At 37.2% G+C, this 26,909-nt stretch overlaps 1 protein-coding gene across 2 annotated transcripts; it reads left to right on the top strand.

Annotated features, from left to right (window-relative positions):
- The first annotated feature begins 3,551 nt into the window (after nt 1–3,551).
- Nucleotides 3,552–26,598, top strand: scf (Calumenin scf). 2 transcript variants are annotated; one of them, XM_045756251.2, is made up of 8 exons: nt 3,567–3,686; nt 13,441–13,646; nt 15,935–16,051; nt 16,961–17,094; nt 17,451–17,644; nt 18,072–18,314; nt 19,577–19,692; nt 23,759–26,598. In XM_045756251.2, exons 3-8 carry the CDS (start codon nt 15,962–15,964, stop codon nt 23,945–23,947), a joined length of 966 nt encoding a protein of 321 aa, XP_045612207.1. In that variant the 5' UTR covers nt 3,567–3,686; nt 13,441–13,646; nt 15,935–15,961; the 3' UTR covers nt 23,948–26,598. The 2 variants fall into 2 exon arrangements, with proteins under 2 accessions (XP_045612206.1, XP_045612207.1); XM_045756250.2 differs by lacking the exon at nt 13,441–13,646 and having other exon boundaries at nt 3,552–3,686.
- Nucleotides 26,599–26,909: the final 311 nt, after the last annotated feature.

The following is a 26,909-nucleotide window of genomic DNA, read 5'->3' as shown; positions in this document are numbered from 1 at the left end:
GCACACGCGTGTCATAAATCATGCATATTATACATGTAATGAAAAGTGGGAACATATATATTAAACATATATATATGTATGTGTGTGTGTATGTATTGTATTGAAGGATACAGATTTGTATATGCAAAATCATGTTGTAGTTTTGTGAGTACACAATTTGAAAATGTTACTATTTAATATCATAGCATTATTTATAAATAATGTAATTGATGGACCAAGCAAAAGTTTTAGAATGATCTTCATGTGAATACCGTCGCATTTTGTTTTATTAACAACTGTACGATTATACAAGTCAATCAAGAGCAAATTATATGGGTGCTATAATTAATGCTGTAGTTACTCGCTTATCTAAACGAATTTTATAATTCAGTTTCCGAGCCCACTTGATGTATGCCTCTGTAACCTTTACAATTATCACTAATATATATAAAAATATATATGAGTGGTGCTCAATAAACTGAAAATGAACGTCAAGCCTCTCAAAGTCGCGTTTAAGTGAAATAAACTGTAAGATATGTTGTTATTGTTCCCGCCTCTTTTTTTTAAGGAGTTTTTTGTTAATAATAATTCCTTAAAATAATTAAATAACAAGGAGTTAATAATAACTCCTTGTTAATAATAATAATAATATTATAATTAAAAAGCTATGGTACTCACCTAGTTGTGCTTGCGGGGGGTTGAACTTTGGCTCTTTGGTCCCGCCTCTCAACTGTCAATCAATTGGTGTACTGAGCCTATTCGGCTCTGAACTTATAGCTTGTTAGTCAGAGTTTGTTTGTTTTTATATTGAGGTATTTGCTCCCTGATTCCGTGTATGACTAACCATCCTGTGAGATGGGAATATTAGATAAACTTATAGCTAGTTTTTTATCTACACTGTGTAATCTTTCATATATAATAGGGTAGCAGCACATTGCTGTGTATACCTAAGCTTACAAAAAAATCTATCGTATTTGAATTTACCTGCATATCTACAATTGAAACTTTATTATTATTATTATTATTATTTTAAATAGAGAGTCTTCCTCCACTGCCTAATGCAACAGAGTTAATTGTTAACAACATTTGTTAACTACCCTCATATTGAAAACATTCTTTCTAATGTCTCTGTGGCTCATTTGGGTCTTAGGTTTCTTAGCGAGGAGTAAGTTTAGGTGTTTATTACTAAGGTACTCACTGAATACCTTAGTAATTGGGTTGAGCTTAGGTATACATAACAATTATGTGCTGCTACCCTACCCTGTGATGCGATGTTTATTAATATTATATATATATATATATATATATATATATATATATATATATATATATATATATATATATATATATATATATATAGTTACGGTAATCTCCTGCTTAGGCAGTAGATCCTGCTTAATTGTTCCCTATATCGCCTATTCACCAACGTATCTGCATGTTCCAACATAAGGAATCAACATCAACGTCAACAACAATATGTGCTCAAAAAGTTTGGGGTGTCTAGACAGTCACCACCCCCCCTCCACCCTCTAGTACCCGAGACACCTGGACACCTGCTGTCTGGGCAGAAGCCCAGACGCCACTCGCTGGTCGACCAGACGCTAACTGCTTGTTTAACTGCCGGCCGATGGTTACCTATAAGATTCGCGCCATTTCTGACGTTATGTTGTTATAGATTCAGCTACTCGGAACAAGTTATAATCATTTCTGACGACCTGGCCCATATATAATGGCCCATACTGCCCGAAACACTTTGCGTAATAGTGGCTTTAGGCATTGTATGTACTAGCTCTATCTATAAATTCATCAATATTTGTATCACACCTTGTATGTATGTACTTTACCTGAATAAACATTTGAATTTGAAATTGAATTTGAATATAAGTGGCTAACCGGCGTCCAGTGATCATTACAGGCTATTCATGCCCGTGCCACCTCTTGGGTGGCTTAATCTTTATCAATCATTCAGTGATCACAATACACTTCGTGCTCTCAGCAGTAACATCTACTCTCGCCTCCCCCAGGAGACAGTAGACAGGTACAGCTTTTGTATAATGCATTAATTGCACCTTTGCCATTAATGTAACTTTCATATGTGTATATTTCTCTTGTAAATTGTGTTTAAGCCAAGTGGATAAGGGGTTTTGTTTTGTATGTTATTAAAGTCATTTTTGTTATGTTAAATATTTAAAGTTTTTCATTCTTTGGTTTTTACCCGCAGCTCTCACAGTAGAGGTCAGAAGCAGTCTTATTTATTTTGTTTTACTTTTTTTTTATTAATGTGAGATTGGCACACCAGCCAGAATAGCCACTGCTTTATTACAGATTCTCGTCACACTATATTCTGTATGTATATATTGTGAGAAAAGTTGTGAAAAGAGAGAAGAGAGAGAAACACACACACAGGGTTAGTTTAGTTAATTTATTATGCACCCCATACCCATCTTGTGGGTGGTAGTGGAAAGGGTTACAGAGGCACATATAATAGGCTCAGGGACTGAACCCCACAATTCATTTAGTTACGTAAGTCTTGATGAGCTAGTTACAAAATTCAGTACACATCATTGGGTTCGAGATCGATCACAAGCACAGTTTCTAAATTAAGCAACTGGCATATGAGGAGAGCTAGTGCCACAATTGATATGTTTGTCCTGCACACCGCCCCCATCCAGTGGGCAGCGTGGATAGGTTACAATCACTTAGTCACTATCTACAGTTAGCAAACTGGGGATATATTTGGCTAAGAATTCTGGTAGCAGATCATTTTGAATTAAATATTTACACATCTCTGGAACATTTGTTATAGAATTGTCTCTGAATTCACGTATCTTTTCGCACTCCATTACATAATGACGGAGAGTGGTGTGTGAATAATTATGTTGACACAGTTTACATCATACTATCATGCACAAGGAGCCACACATCAATAGATCATCCAATATAATCAGCTAGCAGACTTCTAGATGTTACTACTTCTCGACTTAGACTCGGTTACAAATATCTCTGGGAATTCTCATTATCTGCTGATGTAAACCTGACCCAATGTAAACTGTGTCAACAACAGAGAGAGAGAGAGAGAGAGAGAGAGAGAGAGAGAGAGAGAGAGAGAGAGAGAGAGAGAGAAGAGAGAGAGAAGAGAGACAAGAAGAGAGAGAAGAGAGACAAGAAGAGAGAGAAGAAGAGAAGAGAAGAGAAGAGAAGAGAAGAGAAGAGAAGAGAAGAGAAGAGAAGAGAAGAGAAAGATAGAGGAGATAGGTACATAAATAATTTCTATTTCTATTATATACACGGCTTATATGGAAGGCCCCACCCGCTCCTCAAGACCGAACTATTATTTAATTATGTCTGTTAGGTGTGGACGTGTACGCTGGTATCTATATCACACAGGCCTACGATGTGCCTTGTACTGATGAATAATTAAGTCTTCTAAGAAAATATATAATTTTTATGCAAATACTTATTTTCCAGCTCTTTTTCAACTTATTCGCTGATTGGATAACAGAATGTCTATCGCTACGCGATTGGTCAACTATTACTAAACGCTCTCGTCATTGGCCAAATACTTGTAATGCGAGCTCTGATTGGCTAGTGGTGCGAGTGGTGAGTTGGAACCTAGAAGTAAACAAAAGTTGAAACTGGGCGTCTGCTGAGTCTGACACGCCGAACTGAGAGAAAAAAAAGTTATCATCATTATTGACTGCCCGAGGGTAAGTGAAGCCAAAAAAAGCGATTATTGGCCAATTAGTTCCATGACTGGGCGATATATTATGTGCTTCCTGGTGGCTGTGTGTAGTGTTTGTGAGTTGAGTGAGTGCTGTGTCCAGCTGAGAGGTCCTGAGCAAATGTGTGTGATTTAGAAGTAACGATAGTAATTAAGAGGGAATTACCAGATATATACCATTAATAGGTGATAACAAAATGTGACTAATAGGAAATTGTAAATATGTGGCTAATAGTGAATGACTGCATGATTGAGAACCCTAGATTTGAGGAATATATCTTTTGAATTGAATAATGAATGCATGATTGATAAATTAATAATTTCCTGAGCAGTTTAATGTACAGGGTGTCTAGGAATTAATCACCCCATTATAAGCCTTAATAAATTGTTATAGGAGGTATCTTAAAATAATAGGCAACAATAACACACTGAAGACTTGTTTTAATCAAGTACACTATTGTACCACTTAACCAGAATTCTATAAACTGCCACATGATCCCCATAAGTAGCATGCATAACATAAAAGATAATAAAGGATTTTGTTCAAAATATTAAGAAGCATCATGTTTCGTGTGATGGAAGCTAATGTCTCTCCAATCTGATGTTTTAATTTTGTGATATTATTAATTGCATACACTGTCCTCTATGCAGCCCCATAAACAAGAAATCTAGAGACATGACATTCGGGGAACAAGGAGGCCTTGGGCTAGGCCATCTTGCCTAATGCATTGAGATGGGCACGTGTGTCTGTTGATTTTACTGGACAGATAGAATTTCGCTTCATCGCCGAAAAAGATAGTGAAAAACATGGTCATTCTTATCGAAAGTTATTTGTTGACATTTGTCAGAAATTGTTATTTGAAACATCAGAAACTTATGTTTCTGCAAGGTTTGTTACTTTGTATACATAAGTTTCAATCTCTTGTAAGCCACATTATGCACTGTTGAACACAGGATGTGCCGTTCTTGGCTTCCTTGGTAGATGTTTTTGTTTCGTTTTTTGAAGGGTTTCAGATAAACACATCATGAACTGCTATCCTATAGTCAGATACACTAGGCCTACTAGCTCCTTTCTGAAGTAGGATGCTGCTAGTTCTAGAAATTGTTTCAGCCATTGCCAAAGTGATTGCTTTATTGGTGGAGTTTTCTTATATCTTTCCCAAAAATGTCTGTACAGTAATTGGAGATTTGGTTTCCTACAGCCACAGCACACACATTGCTGTTTCTTGTACAGTACTGTCATCATTGTGCACATAGTGGATGGCCTGCTAAATAAAAATTCTTATTACTGCAAACCATTTTAAAAACTATAATGAATTTATTAAGGCTTATAATGGGGTGAATATTTGTGAACCCCCTGTATAAATTGTCAGCAGTTTACTCATGACTGATTTCAGAAGCTTTCTACTCTTGTAGCCTGACTCAAGGAAAGGCTTCTGTGGGAATATTCTGGTCTTTGAGCTAGCTTCTAATATTAGCCTACATAGCCATTAGAATCTGATAAGGCACTTTCTACAGGAATGTACCTTGTTCTCTCTACTAAAATATTTGTTGTAACATAAAACTCAACTCGGTAAATTGGTTAATGCCATTTCTTTCCATCAAAGAAATGGCACTGCCTAACTTAGTTTTATTTGAATTAAAAAAGAAAAATGGAAAAAAAAGATAGTATTTTGGAGAGGTGAACATCTGTATTAATAACGTAGTATATATTTACCAAATCACATTAATACAATGTGAGTATATATGAGTATTCAAGGTAAGTACAGTATACAATACAAGTACAGTACTGAATAATGTATATATACTATACAGATGTCCCCTTGGCACAGTGGTAAGACACTCGCCCAGCACTTTGCGATCGCTTTGGCCTGGGTTTGTATCCTGGCCGGGGAGGCACCAGTCCTTAACTGTAGCCTCTGATCACCCAGCAGTGAATAGGTACCTTGTTGTTAAACGATTTGGCGGGTTATATTCTGGAGAGAATTAGGATTAAGGACTTGCCCAAAATGCTATGCGTGCTAATGGCTTTACAAGAATGTAAGACCTCTTGTATATCTAGTGTACAGTACATGCTTCAAAAATCACTGTACAAGTTATTAAATTCTGAATGAAATGTATTGATTTACATATTATCTATCATTAGCCAGGCAGAGATGCAAATTACAGAGGCATTTGTTAGTTGCTCTTGAAGATAGAAAGAAAGACTACATAAAGTTTGGCTGTACAGAATATGTATTATACAATTAAAATCCCTATCTGAAAATTGAGTCAAGTTGTTCCTTTCCTTTGTCCACTTGCTTTGTCCATTAGTGAGAAAACTTGCTCTTCATTTGCATTGTAGGCAAGAGTAACAAGAGAGAACCGTTCAGTTTTTAACAGTTCTGAATGATGTTAAATATTTGGATTTCTCAAAATATTTGGACTACTACTGGTGTGCCAGCAAATTATTGAACTCACTGTTGATACCTTAAGAGTTTCTTTAAATTGCTGAACTGATCAAAGTACATTGGTATCACTTTGTATGTTCTTATTCAAGTATTTTCTAATAAGCACAATTATTTTGTACATGGGCACAATATTACAAGGAATAGTAAAGGGCCCTGGGAAAACCATTGGGCATATTTAAAACCAAATTCTATGATTCATTTTAATTTTGAGACTCCCCCAGTTTTCATTCACAATTATGGATCCTTTTTTCTTTGAAAGTAAGGTTTCAAGGCTTGGGCATTGGAAATATGCTAGATGTACTTAGTTAAATCTCTTTACAGACAGGTTCTCTTTGAAACTGTCCTTCATATGACAGGTTGAAATTAATATTACACTCGTTGCAATTGGCCTGTAGAGCATGTGAAATATTATAGTATGAATAGTAACACTTTTAATATGGCTCTAATCACATTTTTGATGACTTTTGTAGACGGATTCAATTCCACAAGAAACAACTAATCTTGGGAAAACTATTGAGAATATTTAAAACCAAATTCTATGGTGTTTTTATTTTGAGTAGGCAAGGTTTTTGTTTACTCAGATATGGCCCTGCTACCTTTTGAAAATGAATTTTGAGGCTAGGGACGTGCAAAATGAGCTAGATGTTAAATTTCTTTACAGGCATGTTTATTTGGTAGTCTATTATGTATATTATAGGTTGAAATAAAAATTTTGCCAAGTGAAATTAGCTCACAAAGCATGGGAAATGCACCTGTGCGAGCATCTTCAGTTGCAATGAATCCCTCACTGCAATGAAATGGGGTTGGTCCCATACAGTTTGTAGAACTGAGGTTGTACGGTGGTTTAGGTATTTGATAATTTGCAGTGATTTGGTTCTCACTGTTAAGGACACGAAGCCTGTTAGGATTATCAAGGTCTCCTAGGCCAACTACTGACCTTTCCCACGATGTAACTGGTAACAGTTCCATAACTCCTGGGTACCTATTTTCTGCTAGATAAATACTGTAAAAGAATTGGGTAAAAGGAAGTGTCCAAATGTGTGTATCCTGCCATGAGAATTGAACCCAGGACCTATCAGTTGTGAACCGGCTACACTGACCACTGTGCTATATTTTTAACTTATACGATACAGTGTAAACAGTCTTAAAGTATTAAAATAAGTGGTTGAGGTATACATTTCATTGAGAATTTGCAATAATTTGGAATTTAATGCAATTAGTCAAATTTAATCAGGGTGCAGTAATTAAAAATGTAGGCAAAATGCTACTCTTAGAGTTCAGGTCATGGCAGGGTTGCTATAGTATGATGGATGGATGGTGATAATAAGAACTGATGGAGATATGTAGACTTACAAAAGAAATGGGGGGGGGGGGGCAAGAATAATTCCATTGCACAAAGGTGATGATACAGCTTATGTAAATAATTACAAACTGATATCATATCTATTATTAAAATATTAAAAAAAATACAGTGTATAGTATATTCAAACAGCTACACATTTGCCTTGTAAATTTAAACATTTGTGTACTAAGATCCTGCTAATTTAGCTTCAGATCTTAAAAGTTACAGTAATGGCATTATTCAGAAGGCACTAAGCTAGTATTTAGCCATACTGGCATAGCATTTACTCATGGTAAGTGTCTTAATCTACTCACTTGGGGCAAAATTAATTCCTAACTGGCCTTAAACATCAGCACTATAGAATTTCTACTCTTATGATGTGTAGTGCAATGGTTGGCTCACAACTAGTTGGATCTGAGTTCGATTATTGGACAGGATGAGATGTTTGGGCATCTGTCCACACAACTAACAAATTGTCCCTCAGCTCTTATCACTATTATTCATTAATTTATCCCTGTCTTACTTAAGGTATCTGTTTGTGGGACTTAACTATCAAACACCTCATTGCCAGCAAAAAATCAGCAAAATTGAAATTGCCCAGCAAAAAATCAGCCAACAGAACTACTGTATGTAACAAAATGTCTTCAGACAAGTTCAAAATTTCTCTTCAAATACCAAACATGCTGAATATAAACACGCTGTACTCTTACAGAAACCTTGTACCATATAGTACAGTACAGTACTGAACTTCAATACAAACCCTGACTTGAAATTCTTCATAGATTGGTGTAATGGAATCCATAAATATCACACAGAAAATGAGTATGTATTTCTTTGACCATGACACACCCGTGGCCCGAGATGGGTTCCCGCCGGCTGCCCCTGGAGTCCCTGGAGGGGGGACTGGTATCTTCACCATGCATGCGTGATTGGTACCCGAGAGTTTATTAATGCTTTTCAAAGTTTCGTTTCAAATCCACGTTTAAAAATTCAGCTTAAGGGTTTACCTTCTATTTGAGTTACTCTTATTACAATAAACTCGTTTCTTTGCTATCCCGTTTTGCTCCATCAAACGTTGCTGTGTTTGGCGTACAAGGACTTGCATTGTTTGTCTTTCATCTATGCAGACGAATCATGTTCCTCTAACATTTACATCACCGCTCACAAGTTCAGCATAGGATGCACAATAAACAAAATAAAAAAGACAAAACCTTGCTTAACCTAACGAGTGTTTGGCCTTTTTGGTTAAGGCTAGCTTACTTATTCCACCCTTACATGTACAAATGCGACTTTACTAATCTAGCAGTGCATAACAATGATAATATGTTGGTCGCTTATGGTACATGTTTTAGCCTAGCCGTATTCATAAGAACATAAAAACAAGGTAACTGCAGAAGGCCTATTGGCCCATACGAGGCAGCGCCTATTTATAACCACCAATCCCACTCATATACATGTCCAACCCACGTTTGAAACAATCGAGGGACCCCACCTCCACCACGTGACGCGGTAATTGGTTCCACAAATCAACAACCCTGTTACCGAACCAGTATTTACGCGTGACAGTGAATACCAGCATTATCCTCACTTTAATAAGACTTAATCGAAATCCTCAGATTAGGCAAAATTGTGATTAGTTTTGTCAATAAAGATGTTAATAATAATAAGTATTTACCCAAGTCTTTCCAAGTCAAGTCTTATAGTCTGATTTTGTTTATATTTTATAACTATCGGAACTGCCTATAAACAGTCTTGCCCAACAAATCGTTATCATAGAAAATATGTTCACGTAAGATTAGTTTTCTACACTGCTATAGGCACCACAGCGAGTTTCTTTATACTGTACTCTCAAAAATATAACAAATATACTTGTCAGCTTTCAGAATACGTCATTGGGATGAGACGTGTAATAATAATAGTTTGTGTCTGTGGGCAGGCAGCCAGTGTATATATATAAATGTCAGGCTTGTATCGAGATTCCCCTCAAGGTCAGTTTTCTGACCCTTCCCAAGATTCAACCCCACAACAAGCTAACTTCACAACAACACCTAACATTTCTGTCCCAGCCGGGATACGAACTTGGAATTCCCGATTATTGGTCGATATAACGAACCTAACTTCTACCGGGATCCTTTGTTAGTAGTTCCACTGGCGCATTAGCCTATTGGACCGTCATCGATATGTATTTTTAGGAAATCAGTTTGTCTACCCGGACTCTAAGCAATAACAACACATCCAGGACCTTAGGCACTGGTATTAGAACTTGGAACGCTTCTTTCCAAGCTTGTGTGCTGTGTTAACGACCCATCCCAAGTCTATTTGGCCTAGAATATTACACTTCAAGGTAGCCAGCCCTGGTTAATATAAATAGTTGACCTCGTGGTAAAGTAGACTACAGATTTTGTTACATAATAAGTGAATCTATACCCTGGTACAATAAATACACTTGCAGCCGGCATCCTCGGTTAACGTTACTCCTGGATATTGTGCCTTTTGGGGGGTTATGGACGCAAAGAAGGTGGCCAAAGGAAAATAATCTGTAACAGCAAGAATTCGTCTTTGACCTATGGGATGGAAACGACAGCAAAGTTGCCGAATTTTACGGAGATTGAGAACGCCTTAACCACTACTGAGAGACTGTTATGGAAAACACTATTCGTCAAAAATACATTGTTTGTAAAATATTTCCATACTTTGCACCCACAAAGATAACGTAAATTTAAGAGTTGGTAAATGTTAATATCTCTGACTGTTGTCAGGCCTATCAACTTTCCAGGTAACCTTAGCAAACTTTGTTCTCCTATTAATTAGTACAACCCTTGCAATTTTTCAATGTAAATTTCTTTTATGTCATCATTGAAGATAAAACCATTCATATATTCGAAGCATTAAACTAACACATGCTAGTGTATAGATGACCCGCATTGGGACTTGAGTGAGGCGTCAAGGTTGTCCCCAAGACCCAGGCGGACTCCTCTGCTTCACCCAGAGTGCCAGCCGCATAGTTCCAACTTGGTTAGTGCCAACGTGGAGCTACATACGTCACTTCCCGCTCCTTCCCCCCCCCCCCGCACAGGCACCGCCTTCCCTGCCCGCTGGCACCTCCTACACCCACCCTCGCCCCTTTTGTGGCCATGTTACCTTTTCTTTGCCCATTCATATCCTAATGAGAGCAATATCCACCAGTGGCGTTGGTTCGACGGTGAATCAACGTTTTCAATGTTAATGACGTTGAATCAAAGCTTATAACGTTGAATTTGCGTTGCTCTTGGGATATTGTGCCCACTGGGGTGTTGCAAGGCTGTAGAGAAAGTGCTCTAGTTGCTATTTGTTTCAAAGGAAAAAAATCCATAGTACCGAATCCTGGAACTTGGGCTAATTCTTTATTTGCTGAAGAAAAAATCGACCATACTTACTAAATCATAAAGTTTCTCCTGTTGCGGTTAATATTCTCTGACAATAATTTATACGAAATTACAGTACGAAGGCTAGAATAATAACGCTGCTTTATTCAACGTTCACAGATAGCCAACTTTCTTGGCCATAATGCGTTTGAAACACGATATTGGTCAGTTTTGTGTGTGTAAATCACGAAAATTAACGTGATGAAAAATGTGTCAGACCACGGAGGAAAAATTGAAACAGGAATTACCTTAAGTACTTTCGTATATTAATACATATATAATTTATATATATTATAGATAATATATTATTTTTTTATCGCTCGATACTTGCAAACGATGTGTTTGAGTGGATATAAATTGGAGCTACTTAATATGGGCCAATATAACCCTACTGTAGTTTCCATTATTCATATATTTAATATATAGGCCATGAAAGGTTAAAGGATGACGGTTTCGACTGAACAAAGGATAACCTAGAACTGGTTAATTAAGGAAGTTCTCTTACTGAAGTTAAGAATGAAAGGTATTTACAGTATTCCAAAAGCGCAGTGGTGTCAACACTGTCGACTTGTAGCCATATGGTTGGAGGTTCGATTCCCGCGCCAGACCAGATATTTGTCCACGTTTCTTTACCCATGTCTATTTCCCTAGAAGTAATTAGGTACAGCCGTTAGGCGGGTTGTGGGGAGTATTAGTCGTTGGTCTAGGTTTAGGGGGGGGGGGGCGGTGTTCAGTAATGGTCTAGGTTTAGGGGGGTCTTCAGTAAGCCTGAGAATCTTCCTATGTTCGACAGCGGGAACTATACTACCGTGTATGAAGTCTAATATATAGTTCATTCAGTTTATGGATTGGACAGATGCCTATAGACAAGGGTATGCATAGACAGAATGACCCTGCAGAGGTTGATAGGCCTTAAACTGAATATTGTCTTATCACTGACAGCTTCGGAAGATGAGGAATCCCACAGATTTTCCCCAATGTGGGAAAAATCATGTGTTTTGCGTCCTATATTGTGGCTTGTTACGCTTCGTTTCCCAATGTGTCCGTTACATTTAGTGTAATATCCATGCTTATCGTTAGTTCACTACCAGTTCTTGAACCCGTTCATAGGTTCGGTATGATGCACATCGCCCTAGGCCAGCTACTGATACATTGATCGGTAACCCAGCAGCTAATGCTCACAGGATAGTATGGCATAAATAATAAAGTTGTCTTGTTGCACGAGTGTTCCTGCAGCCTGCTTGGAGGAGGCGTGTTTCTTTCATCAACCACGTCACCTCCAGCAGCCTCCTCCTCAAATGTCTACCCCCCAACCACCGTCTTCTAGATTAATCTACAGCATTCATTAATAAAGTTTGTTCCAAGATACTTTTATCATGTTACTTCAATCTAGGAAAAAATGCCAGGGCTGAAGAAACTTTATTTAAACTATATTTATATGGGAACGTTTCGACGCATTCCACGTCATCGTGTGTGACGTGGCGGCTCCCTCTCCAACCCCCCCTTCGGCCACTCTTGCGCCTATCTCGTGTCATATTGGCTGAATAAAGACAGTTTGTTTTAAAGTGACTTTGATGAAGTATTGCTAAATTATTTATATAATTTAAAAAAGGTGTTAGACTGAATAAAAGATTTTACAAAAGACTGAAATTAATGATTTATGGCCTGAGTGTTTATCGCGCTCTCTTCCCCCACCATCGCTCCCCCGCTCTCCGTTTTCTGTTGATTTTCCCTTATCCTTGTCCACGTCATCACTTATTTGGTTTTCCATTGTTGGGGACAGGAAACTTGACTTTAACAGGCATTGAGGTGTTCCCCGTTTGCCAGACTTTTTCTCAAGATGCTACCCACAATAGTTTCCTAACTCCCGAGTACCATGTACCTATTTACTTTCTAGGAGACATTCTCAAACGTCTCGCCCTGTTCGGGAATTGAACTATTGTCTAATCGGTCGTGGACAGCGCTAAATATTATTTACTGCTATTTAATATTATTTGCTTAAGCTTTGGTACACTACTATATGCCGCTTCGCAAATCTGTATGAAGGGTTACAGAGTTAAGGTCATGGGGGGACCTTTGACAAGACGTCGGCTTCCTGTTCTCGTCGAAGCCACAGGTATATTCAGGTAAATTGAGGTTAAGAGCTAGGTTCGCATAATATCCCATCTCGAAGGATGGTCTGTGATAAATAAGATGCAAGTCGAATCTACTATAGCCTGCACTAGCAAAGTTCAGATATCTTTGAGTGAATGGAGGTTAGAAGCCCAGGCTAGGTGCCGCGTCGTGCTTCCCTTGGGGCAGTCGCTGATTACATACCTATTTTTTTTACACAGGTGGGATGTCATAGATCAAATTATTGTATTGTATTCCCTACACGACAACTAATATGATATATACTAGTTTTAAGTTTTAACTTACATCATTAATGTTTTATCAATTACAATATGGCAGCCGGTGGGTCTAGACTCTGGATATAATCATTGATATTTAATTACTGTATAATGCTGTATTTGCATTAAAGTGAAATTAAATTATACATTCAAGTTGGCAAGACCACCTTCCCGCCCCTCCCCCCCTGAGGGTGACGTGCCCGTCTCCCCTCGTGGTGACGGTGGGGGAGCAGGAGGAGGGAACTTGTACAACCTGTTAGGCTGGGTGGTGTTTGGGTGTTCAGTCTACCACCGCCTCGGGCACGGTCTGCCGCCTCACCACGTGCCTTCCCTAACCACCCACAACTCTCCACTTATTTGGTAAATTGAGAAGGACAGTTTTACCCATTATAAAAAAGTTGAATACCATTAGAAATGAGGATTTGGGAAAACGAGGCCTAGTGTTATATGGGTTTGAAAATTAATATATGGGTTTGCCCCGTTCTAGATTATTTACTGCTATTTAATATTATTTGCTTAAGCTTTGGTACACTACTATATGCCGCTTCGCAAATCTGTATGAAGGGTTACAGAGTTAAGGTCATGGGGGGGACCTTTGACAAGACGTCGGCTTCCTGTTCATTAGAAGAGAGAACTTCTCCAGCGCCAAACCACCTGGATAGTGATCTACATATTTATGATGGTCTGATTGTTACATATTACGGGTTCAGTAATAGTCTGCTTGTATACTGGGAAGTGAACCTTTGTTCTAAACTGAGAATATTCGCAAGTTATAACTTTTGTAAATCGTTTGTTATTTTTTTTATAACAAGCTTAGGTGTTATGTGTAGCAGCAATGTGCTGCTACCAATACATAAAAAGTATATCCCGAACACATTTATATTAAAAGTGAAGAATATGGTTTTCTGTCAACGAAATTCAAGGAAAAACTTAAATAGTTTTCGAATATTTCATATTTTGGACAATATTACATTGTATTAACATAACCAAACGTAATGAAATCTAACCTAACCAAACCTCAACCTCAGTCTAAAGTAATATTAACCTAACCTAACCATAGATAGCAGATAATAGCACTGATTACATAGTTTTTAATCCAGTGCCTTGAGATTTCCTCCTGTGGTTAGGTATACAGTATAGATACGCTCATATATATATATATATATATAATATAATATATATATATATATATATATATATATATATATATATATATATATATATATATATATATATATATATATATATATATATATATATATATGTCGTACCTAGTAGCCAGAACGCACTTCTCAGCCTACTATGCAAGGCCCGATTTGCCTAATAAGCCAAGTTTTCATGAATTAATTGTTTTTCGACTACCTAACCTAACCTAGTTTTTTCGGCTACCTAACCTAACCTAACCTATAAAGATAGGTTAGGTTAGGTAGGGTTGGTTAGGTTCGGTCATATATCTACGTTAATTTTAACTCCAATAAAAAAAAATTAACCTCATACATAATGAAATGGGTAGCTTTATCATTTCATAAGAAAAAAAATAGAGAAAATATATTAATTCAGGAAAACTTGGCTTATTAGGCAAATCGGGCCTTGCATAGTAGGCTGAGAAGTGCATTCTGGCTACTAGGTATGACATATATATATAATATATATATATATATATATATATATATATATATATATATCCGCCTCCGCCAGGATTGAACCCAGAACCTCGGGACTAAGAAGTTGAAGTGCTATTCATTCAGCTGTCAGGCCCTAGGTGATGGTGATTAAGGAATCAGAGGCCTTGCCTTGAACTATATTCAATCATTTATATATATATATATATATATATATATATATATATATATATATATATATATATATATATATATATATATATATATATATATATATATAAATATAATAATATAAAATAATATAATATAACTATGTACATATACTGTACCATAATGTTTGGTGGTGAATATTGTAAGTGGCTAAGAGTACCTAACTACAGATCTAAATTCAAACATAGACTGTAATGTGTAACCAATGACCTTGTACATAATGTGTGGTAGAGTTACTAATATTCATTTCTGATCCTGACAGCTGGCGGGCCATTCACCATTTACTTACCTTGGAATTTGCCTCTTTTTTTTTGTATAGTAATTGTTTGATTTTTTCTTTTGAAATTATACCTTAATTAACAAAGAATTATTTTGTGAAATTTTTTTGTTAGTGTATGCATTGTTTGCCACATAGTGCCGGGAACGGACAGCACGCTGGACTTGTGATCCTGTGGTCCTGGGTTCGATCCCAGGCGCCGGCGAGAAACAATGGGCAGAGTTTCTTTCACCCTATGCCTCTGTTACCTAGCAGTAAATAGGTACCTGGGTGTTAGTCAGCTGTCACGGGCTGCTTCCTGGGGGTGGAGGCCTGGTCGAGGACCGGGCCGCGGGGACACTAAAAAGCCCCGAAATCATCTCAAGAAGATAGTGGACCAATATGATTTGTGGTTGCTCCAATTTTGAATTAAATATTCTCTTAAACTTTTACATAAACCTTTAGTATAATTGTTCATAATTTTGTCTGCTTACTTAAAAATATCAATATCGTACTGTGTTTCAGTGTATTCTGTGCATTAACGTTTTCTTAATCCACAGGCTTTGAGAATTGTGTTAAGGGACAGAATGGCGCGACACACACTGCTTTGTTTATTGTTTGTAGTGGCTGTCATGGGAAAACCTGCTGATGAAGAGAAAAAATCAAGAGTACATAGTGTAAGTAGACCTTGTCTAGCAGAGTTTTTGGAGTTACTCTTAAGATTGGACTCTCTAGCTATTTTCTCCCACCAAATGAAATGAGGTAGATAAAGTAATTGTCAGGAGAAAGTGCTAAGCCATCAGGACTATATAGCCCTTGGAAGGGCTGAGAATAATGATTTGGGATAGGACAAAGGGAGGGAATGGTGTCCAACCACTTGGATGGTCAGGGATTGAATGCCAACCTGCAAGAAGCAAGACTTGCACTACCATCCAGCCCTAGTGAAATGGGCTTCTGCTTCTTAAAGAGATCGGCTTTTTCCATAAAGAATAATTTCAACACCAGTGCTGCATCCTTAGAATTGGTCGTACATACATGGTATACATCATTTTGAATATCCTTGTTTAGATTCTTGGAGGCTGTCTTGATATTCTCCAGTTTAGCATTTGTTGCTGGAGTGATTGGATTTGTGACCCCAGTGAACAGTTTGGTGTTATGAAAGTTGCTCTCACCAACTCGCCAACTCTGGAGGATTTCTCCACTTTATTGTAAATTTCTCCTCTTACTTACCTCTTGCATATTCCCATCGTCATGACCTCGCATTAGAATTCCAGCAGCTACATGCCAGAACACCCTTGCATTCAGTCTTTATTTTTATTTTTTATTTTTTTTTTAGTATCAAGCAGTGCAATTTGAAAAGTGTAAAAGTGAAAAGTGCTATTGTGGTTTATGTGTGTATTGAGAAGTGTAGTTACTGGATGAGATCTATTCTCATGGTGTCATGTGTTCCCGTTGTTTCTCATATAACATGAAGGTTCTGCTAGTTTTGGCATACACTACCTTCACAGTTAATTTATTCCAGTGTGCATGCTATTGTGTTGGGGGATATATGGGGTCTTGACTCAAAAATCATATCACATCAACAGGAAAAACTTAGTGATGAAGAACACTTTGTAAATGATGAACACAATGTAGACTACGACCATGAAGCTTTCTTGGGAGAAGATGAGGCTCGGACTTTTGATCAGCTTACGCCGGAAGAAAGTAAAGATAGATTGAGGTACAGTATGTTTATACAACCTTGTTACTTTTACGATCTCAGATTGTCCTTCCTTTCTTCATCTTTTTCTACTTCCAGTTACTCTTTACTTTTGATGAAAGAGTAGCACGCATATTTGTGTCCAGCAAGTCTGAGTGGTTTGTTGCCATTGCCCATAACTTCCACTATCTCCTCTTTTTTTTTTTTTTCTTCACAGTATTTTATTTGTATAGAATTTGTATAACACAGTATAGCTTTTAATGAACTGATCATTCAACATTTTAACTACAGTATATTGATGGTATTACAGTACAGTACAGTATATTAAAAAATTATTACATATTTAAAATTCTGTATATAATTCTTTTCAATTTCAGCAAAATAGTTGATAAGATTGACCTTGACCATGATGGCAAAGTGACAGAGACGGAACTAAAAGAATGGATAGAGTACACTCAAGGTCGCTATATTAAGGAGGATGTGAAGAGGCAGTGGAATGTCAACAACCCAGAGAATAAAGAAACTCTATACTGGTCAGATTACAAGGTCATGGTTTATGGCTTTATGGATAGTAAGTATTTTTTTGTCATTTTATTTCCAGATTTTCCTTTTCAGTACCACCTGTATTGCTATATCTTATAAAGTTGGCTAGACTTGGTCACTGCTCTGAATAAGAAACATAACATTGTCTGTGACATTAATTAGTTATTATATCTCTAAATATTCTATTTTAATTTATCTGTACATACTTTTTAAAAGGTCTTTTAATTAGAGGTTCAGACAGGATTGAGTAATTCATAGGCTAATAATACACTATAGTGTAACTACAGGTAAATGGGAGACCTTACATTATAGTTTAGTCATGAATTTGTGTCTGAGGCAGTGAGGAGTCATTTGAACTAAAATTGGTTCAGCAGTACAGTTGTAGGTTCCTGTTTTGACAGACCTATTTTCGGTCTTCAAAAGTAATAAATTGTAATTATTATCTTTGTTTCCAGACATGGACCCATCTGAGGTTGATGATTATGCTGAAGGCATGACGTATTCTGAAATGATGAAGCGAGATCAGCGTCGATGGGAAATGGCAGACAAAGATAATGATGGTGCTCTCGTACTTGAAGAGTTTACGGATTTCCTTCATCCAGAAGAAGCCAAGCACATGCAGGGCATTGTGGTGACGGAAACAATGGAAGATATTGATAAAGACAAAGATGGAAAAATTTCCTTGGAAGAATACATTGGTAAGTTCTTTATTTAAATTGTGTTATTTTCAGTGTTTTACACAAATAGATCTACCCTATTCCATGTTAGTCCCATGGAAAATTAAAGCAAGGGAATCTAGAAATTAGTTTAATTTTATGATGAAAAAGAACTAAATTTCATGTGTCAACGAAGGTGTGCTGAAGTACATAAATGTGAGAATTGGAACGAGTGTTTTAAAATGTGGGAAAGTGGAGCTGGTCATTTCTAGCCACATTCCTAATATTGATCACTAAAAAGAGCTGCTGTAATGACCATACAATATTTAGATATTCACTTTCTCCATATCAGCCTTTCCATTGTCTTTGTGTTTCCTGATACCTTGTCTCTTTCTTTGTCTTTAAACGTGCCAAGACATTGTTTACTCTTTACAATGCGAACCTGGCCACCACCAGTGACCTGTGATGACCACCCATCAGCTGATAATTGTTTACAGAGGCAGCATATGGAATGTTGGCAAACATTAGTGTTATTCAGAAATCTAAAGTAAGACTTTTCAAAGCAATCCACCCAGCCATTGTTAGAACAATACTGGAATGTGCAGCACTGACCTGGACTCTGTTCCTTGAGAAGTATAAAACCAATATTGAGAAAGTACATTGGTATGCAACAATATTAGTGCTAGTGTCAGAAGATAGGTTAAGGGAGCTTGATTTCTCAACTCTGAAGGAGAGAAGAAACATAGGAGGCATGATCACAACATAAAAGTTACTGAGGGGAATATACAAGATACATGAGGGACCCCTTTAAATTGAAAGTACATAAGTAGAACGAGAGGACATAAATGTAAGCTGGAAATGTAAGGAATTATTTGTACCCTTGTTTGGGTGGTCAAAAAGTGAAATGTACTGAAAGTGGTGGTGGAAGAGACTTTATACACAACTTTAAGCCTAGATGCAATAAAGACTTCAGATGTCAATTAAATTAGTTGTTAACAAATGGTTTAATTACACTGTAACATGTTCAATAAGGATACAGTAGTAGAAGGGGAATAAAGGGCTCCTTCCCTATATTAACTAGTAGGTAAGTACATCAGTTGATACTTGTGACAGTTTTAGGGTTAAACGTGTTCTTGAGCCAAGATTTGTGATAAAGCTTTATTGTAGTTTTCTTAATGTTTTAGTTTATTAAAGTGATAGGAAAGTTATTTGCACTCAAATGATGATAATTTGTATGGATGTAGTGTAGGCTAATATTGTTACAACATTGATTTCCTTTTATAATAGGATTTTTCTTTTCCCAGGTGACATGTACCGTGGTGACGATAGTGAATTTGAGCCAGCGTGGGTGAGCAATGAACGAGACCAGTTCAGAGAGTTTAGAGACAAGGATGGAGATGGGTATCTGGACGAGGAAGAGGTAAGATAAGAAACTATATTCTTTTTGTCAGGATTAACACTCATATTCCAATGGCTTAATGAACTGCATTTAAAATAATTTAAGCTTATGTTCTAATGATGCATGTCGTAGCATCCGCTTTAAAAATTCACATTAGCATTTAGCGCCAAGTCTTCCTTCAGTATCATCATAATCATTTAGCACCAAGTCTTCCTTCAGTATACTGATGCCTTGTATTGTGCAGCACTAGCGGAGCTGCTTCAGCTTGCATTTGGGGTGGATGTCACTTCCGCCTTATTCCGTAAGCTTTCTCGTGCTTTGTTTCACCTCCGGCCTGCTCATGCTCCGCCTGAGCCATCCTGGGCCTTAGACAGGGTGCTCTCTTTTCTCTCTCCTCCTCGGTTTGTGGTGGCCCCTTCGGTTCAAGATTGTTTTTCCAAGGCTGTTTCTGTTGGCATTGGCCTCTGGGGGTCGGGTTGGTGAGCTTCATGCTCTCCTCCAGCACAGGTTTCTACTCCTTCGGTCCTGGTAGTCAGTTTGTTCGGTTGCAGCTGTCTCCTTCTTTTCTGGCAAAGAACAAGACAGCGGTTTTCCAGAGGGGCCCTTGGGTCATTGATGCTTGGTTAGTTAGGCCAGGGGTGCATCATGTGTTGTGTTCGGTTGCAGCTCTTCGCTGTTACCTGTGCGCCCTGGCCTCAGTGGCTGGGGACGTGCTTTGGGTTGATCCAGTTTCCCTCGTTCCCTTTTCCTGGGCTCAGGTCTCCCAGGTTGTCTGCAGGGGTATTAACTCTAGCCAGCCTGCAGTCTATCCTCATGCCCATGACATTCATAAGTTTGCTGCTTTGACTACTTTCTTCGGCAACATGTCTTAGGCTGACTTTCGGTCACAGGGACCAAAGGGGTCTTGAAAGGGTTTAGAGGTCGAACAGGGTCCTGGCCCCCCTTATTTGATCAACGTTCCTGGTCCTGGTTGTTCGTGTGTGGTTTTGGGTCGCAGGTTGCAACCAGTTGTCTTGACTTCAAGCTGAGGAGCACGTGGCACTGCCTCCTGAGTAAGTCCTTCTTTCACTTATCTTTGGTTATATAGTTCCAGGGAGCCAGCGGGGCTCTCCGCAGATAACCAGCATTGAATGTAATGAAACACCTTTTTCTGGGTGAACCCAGAGGGTCCCTGGCTCCCGTTAGTGATTTTGTTTTGGTTTTGATGCTCGGCCTTTGAACTGCAGGTGTGAGTAGCAGGCACAGGGGTCCAGAGCTCTTCCCCTCCCTCTCCCGGGGAGGGGAAGGCTGCGCGGATAAGCGGCGCATCGTATGCTGTTTGCTTGTTTCCTTGGGTGTTGGGAGAGGTCTGCCTCTCTGTTCGGTCTTCGGTTGCAATTTTCTTACCAAATGGGGTTTGTTTTGTTATGCCTACCTTTCTGGGTTCCTAACCCAGGTCGATGGCACACATGGAATGCCCCCCAACCACATGGGGGTTTCCATAGGCCATTGCTCCCTGTGCCTTTTTGAGAGGGGGCCAGGTTCTGGCTCATGGTCCTCGGTAGGCTGAACTCCAATTGACTAATGCCCCAGACTAATATATCGCATATCAGTCCGATAGCTCCAGGGAGCCTCTGGGGCTCGCCCAGAAAATGGCATTTTATTACATTCAACGTTGTTTCTTTATTATTTGAAAAATACAATTACAATAATATTTTTATTATTTATAAAAATACAATATATAGAAAATACAATTCTACTATGAATATTGATAGTTGATTAGGTAGTCAACCAGCCCGCCCTCCCAAGATTTCCAAATGTCAAGAATCTGTTGTACTCGAGTGGTCCTTAACCTAACCTACCAGAAGACCCAAAATGGGACAGTGTCAATTTTGAGAGCTGCCACCATTTTCTAGTAGGACGATTTTTTACCTTGGGTAGAGTACACGTCAAAAGGCAACGTTCTATTAGGAGGATGGGTTGAGCTATCATCCCTGCTTGAGGTGATGATGCAGGAGCCATGTAGCACTGGTGAGGGAGGGTTCATTGTTGTTTAGGATGCAAAATTCATCTGTGTAAATTGAAGTGGTATTGAGGTACGTTTTTTAATCATGACGGCAAAGGTTGAGGCTGTGGCTGATTTTGGCATGCAGTCTTCTGTCTGTTGATGTTTTGGGAGATTGTTAGGTTGAAGAAAAATGCTGCAAGTTCCCTCTGCCTCTCTCTGTTACCAAGCCTCCCTCAACTCTGGGATCAGTTATATTGAATTTATAGTTATACTTGTAAACTTTCTTTAGTTTCAGATTGTACTGATTGAGGCAAAGGCTCCAGACTAGGATTGCATATCGAAGTGTTGGTCTTATGTAGGTTGTATATAGTGTTCTGAAGGCTTCTTTATGTAGGTACCTGCAAGCTACTCACATTTGATAACTTCACATGTGCTCTAGATTTTTTTTTGCTGATGTGTTTATCAGATGATAGGTTTAGAGTTACAGTATATACATTTCCAGGTCTCTTAATTTCTGTTTTTGGGATTTGTTTCACTTTTAACCTAACTGCACCTGTAGTAAACTTTCCCCATTACTTTGTTGCTGTATTTAAAAAAAAAAAAAATGCCGTTTTCTGATGAATGCTGCAATATAAACAAATCTCCCTGTAATCATCTTCGATTCTAACACGCTTTATTAGCTTTGCATCATTCGTAAACAGGAATATGAATAATCGTATTTCCTTTGCCAGGCGAGTTACACATATTGGTAACAAATTTGGTCACGGTGCTGAGCCCTGTGGCACCGCACTTGTGACTTCCCGCTGTTCTAATTTCTCCTGTCTTGCCTTTGCTCTTTCATCCCTAATCTCTGTTTACTATGCCAGAATACTGATTTGATCATGCAGCTCTCGTGGAGCTTTAATTATTTCTCGCATTTATTCCAATTTGCATTATAGTATTTTCTCCACCTTCAGATATTTCTAGAGTCCTAGTATACTGCTCTCATCTCAATTTTACAAAATTTCTTTTCTGCCACTGATTTCTCTTGATACGCTATAGTTCATGCTCCATGTCTTACCCCATGTGATGTTACATCTGTGGGGTGGTGGTGGTGTGCACATAACTTCATACAGACATGACATACCACTTGTTTCTATAATATACAAGTGCTAATGTTTTTATGAAACAATACCATATACAGAGGAGCCTCGGTTAACGAATTTAATCCGTTCCAGCACTGAGCTCGTCATGTGAAACGCTCGTCTTGCAAAACGAATTTCCCCATTTAAAACAATGGAAATAAAATTAATTCATTGCACCACTGAAAAACATCAATATGATATTTGATTATTTTTATTTTTTCATAGAAAATGGAGCACCCTACATGACATACAAACCTTTTTGACATTTGTTCTTTTTTCACTTTTTTTTTTGTCTAAACCAATAAAAATCAATGCTTTGCAACATTACAACAGTCACCATTAGCATCTTTAAATTTTTTTTGTTGATTTGCATCGTCAGAGGCATCCGAGAATTTGCGAGAACCAGCGGGAATGCTAGGAAGCACTATATGGCTTTCTCGTTAACTGAGCAGAAGCTCGTCAGTCAAGACAAATGTTCTGCGAGTGGCTCGCTTGTTACCTGAAATGCTCGTAAATGGAGCCTCTTGTCACCCAAGGTTCCTCTGTAGTGTTGTACTGTAACAACATAAAAACAAATGCATATACAGTAGTTCATATTTTTGTTAGAAGCCCTGACATGATTTATTGTGTAATAAGATGCTGTATAGTGTAATTTACATATCTGAGAGTAATAAACAGCTCTATTCATTAAAAGTAAGTGAAATTAGCTCAGATATTATGTCAAGAACTACTTTCCATTTTTTATTCTGTTCTTAAAATGTGTTTTCAACATTATTTTGAGTTATTCTCTACAAGAGGTGTACTGTTTGTGGTACAAAAAAAGTTAGTAAAATAGTGCATCTTGAAAATAAAAGTGAACCTAAATTTTAATGTACAGTATGGTATCCCCAAGGATGGTCTGCTTTTATGGTTCAAATTATCAGGATAATATTGTACATTATTAGTCAATTTTAATAATATCTAATTTTCTTTATAGGTGAAAGGGTGGATTATTCCACCAGATTACAACCACTCTGAGGCAGAGGCTAAGCATCTTATTTATGAGGCGGACAGTGATGGCGACAAAGTACTTACTAAGGAAGAGATCCTCAACAAATATGATGTTTTTGTTGGCTCTCAAGCAACAGACTTTGGGGAAGCATTAGTCAGACATGATGAATTTTAAGTGTTAATGTCAGTTTAATAATTTCAATAGTTAATGAGGTACTGTACCATAATGAGACCAAAAGCACTTGGATAGTGTATTTTGTGAGTACATACTTCTCCAAAACTGACAAAATCAGTGTCCATAAACTTGACTGTGTTCATAGTTTTAATGAGAAATTATTTTGCAAAGATTATTTCTTCTATAGATGAAAAGTTTTAATGAATCAAGTTATCTTAAGCATGCCAACTCCACTATTAATTCATAGTGCCTGGACACTTCACTTGAGGAATTGTGGATATTTTGAACAGATCTAAATAGGAATAAATATTTTAAGTAATGCCATAAGATAGTGAATTATCCAGATGCTAAAATGTACTAGTGCTTTATCAAGTAACATTGATAATACTGTACTGTAGTAGATTAAAGTGAGTTCCCCATTATTGTGATCATTATTTGTTTTAAATAACATTTAGTTATTATACAGTACGTGTAATACTAATAGACATTGATATTTTCAGTGTAAACCTCATAATGCAGCTTTAATTATAGTAGTCTTGAATTGTTTAATAAATGTGAAGATGGTTACCAAAGCTGCATTGAGCAACTATGTCACAAATACATGACCCACAAAGTGTGATGACAAATGTAAGATAATCGACATCTTGGTGTATAGGGTAGTTGCCCACATTTTTTTTATTTATCCTTGAGTAATGTTTAAATTTGTTATATAATTTATTAGTTTTACCACTTTATTTATAATGCACATTTTAATTCGTTGGGCAGTGCATTCTTGTGCACCAAGTAGTTGAAGATAACAGATGACATGTGTGTTAGCCCACTATTAAAATTTGTTGTATAAACTTGCATTGTATTAATTTTTTTTAAACGAGCATTTATACCATATCCACAGGTGTGTGGCCCATGAGCAAATGGATAACTGGCTTTCTCAATACCATACATACATCTGGAAGACAAAATTTAATTAATAATAATTTTACTTATTGTGATGGAGTATATTGGTTCTCTTAAAAAGATGGATTACAAGTAGGAAGAAATAATGCTGGTGAGCTGCTGCATTGCCAGGCTCACTAGAAGCCAACGGTTGTAAAGTCTGCAGACACAAAGGGTATGTGGATACAGGATCTGTGAATAGGGTATAAAGGCTTGCATTGCAATGTTAAAATTCAAGAGTGTTGCTGTTGATGTCATTTTTAGAGGTGAGAGATCTTTTACTTAATGGTTGGGGGCTCAAAGCAAAGCACACAAACTTAGATGATTTGGCGATATTTTGCTAGTTAGGCCATGCCAGAAAACAACGTATAGATAAACTAATCCTATTTAATCTTGTTATAGTAATGCCTATCATTCAAGAGGAGTTATAGAGCTAGCAACTTCTTCTGTGACAAAGGACTATAGAATGTCAATATTTTCATAGGCCAAGACGAAATTAGCTGTCTTATACCAGGAAAGACCATCACCACTAATCATAAATGGAAAAAATGGCTAGAAAATAATCAAATTCAGAGTGACAAACTACCAAACCAGACATTACGTATGGTACATTTTCTGTTTGGCATATAATGCCAATGTTGACAGCCTTAAATTTATTTATACTTCCTGTTAATCTTTAAAAGGAAATGTAATGTAAAAAGGTTCTCATTAATGTCTTAAATTTAGTTATAAGGTTTGCATTGAGCCTTTTCAAATAGGTAAACCCCTAAAGAGCAGTTTTATACCCCCCCCTCCATACACATCATTGGTGTCTATACAGAATAATCATCTTATGAAATCAAAGATATATTTTTGTTCACAAAGTTTCTACACTTGTTTAGTAATCAGTCTGGTCTTGAAGATTAAGCCCTAATTTTTATCATACAAATTCTGTAATACTGAGTTCTTAACATTTGTGTATTGTAATATATTGTGCGTGCAGAGATTTACATATTCTAATATTGGAACATTTGATGCACAGCCTTCTAACAAAGTGACTTTCTAAGGGATTCAAATTTTGTTATTGCTGATCACATTTTTGAATTTTGAAGGGATTCAAATTTTTTTATTGCTGATCACATTTTGAATTCTAGAAAACAAAGCAAATGTCTGCTATTTCTAATGCTGACTAACATTTTTTATTGAAGCACAGTATGTTAGCTTCTAATTAGACATTTTGACATCAACATACAGTACAGAATAATGTACAGTACTGTAAAAAAATAATTGTGAATAAAGTTGTAAGGTTTTTAATAAAGAGCATTAATTTTGATGCTCTGAACATGTGCGACATTTCTTACCTGGTTAATTTTATACAAGAATATGTCACTTTTATAAACAATGTTCTCACCCACACCACACTACATCCTTACAAATTCTTGCAGAAGCTCCAGTACATACATTTCTTTGTCAGTTGCTAACACTTTATTCTTAGGTTATATCTATTCTAATCTCTCCGGGAAGACTTGAGAAAAGTACTACAGTAACCATATTCGATACAAATAAAGTGGAGGAAGAGCTGTAGGGACTAGCATTGTATGGCATATTGTGTTGTTGATGGCAAGTGCAAGTGTTGCCATCGAAGTGCATAATAGATGCTCTTGATTGTTTACTGTTACATATCTAATTTTTGTAAATTTTCATTCTTCATATCATTTTGTAATAAATATAAATCAATATTTTAGTTTTAATTTTATTATGACAATTGTTGTAGGTTGAATGGCAAAGACGATACCTCCCAAATCGAAGTACAATACTATGATAAATATAACAATGTATTTTTTTTTTATATATATTAAACACTATAGAAGTCTGATGACTCATTTTAGAATCGGCAGTGGTTTTGTGGGAATTGGTCTGATTATGCTTAAATAACTCAACCGATTTTTAAACATTACTTCCTAAACCCTTCAACTGAACAACACGACCAGGATTGTTTTAAAGTACTGTACTGTGTAAGCTTTAAAACTCTTCCGGTTTGGTGTCTTCT

The sequence above is a fragment of the Procambarus clarkii genome, chromosome 60 (genome assembly GCF_040958095.1).
Source record: "Procambarus clarkii isolate CNS0578487 chromosome 60, FALCON_Pclarkii_2.0, whole genome shotgun sequence".
Lineage (NCBI taxonomy): Eukaryota > Metazoa > Arthropoda > Malacostraca > Decapoda > Cambaridae > Procambarus > Procambarus clarkii.
Note: the sequence above shows the minus strand (reverse complement) of the source record. Positions and strands in the feature narration are given on the sequence as shown.

What these genes read in the sequence shown, in the direction of transcription:
- scf (XM_045756250.2), top strand. Translation starts at nt 15,962, where the DNA reads ATGGCGCGACACACACTGCTTTGTTTATTGTTTGTAGTGGCTGTCATG. An exon ending in GGTTTATGGCTTTATGGATA is followed by an intron (nt 17,645 to 18,071) that starts GTAAGTATTTTT and finishes CTTTGTTTCCAG; the next exon opens with ACATGGACCCATCTGAGGTT. An exon ending in GGTATCTGGACGAGGAAGAG is followed by an intron (nt 19,693 to 23,758) that starts GTAAGATAAGAA and finishes TTTTCTTTATAG; the next exon opens with GTGAAAGGGTGGATTATTCC.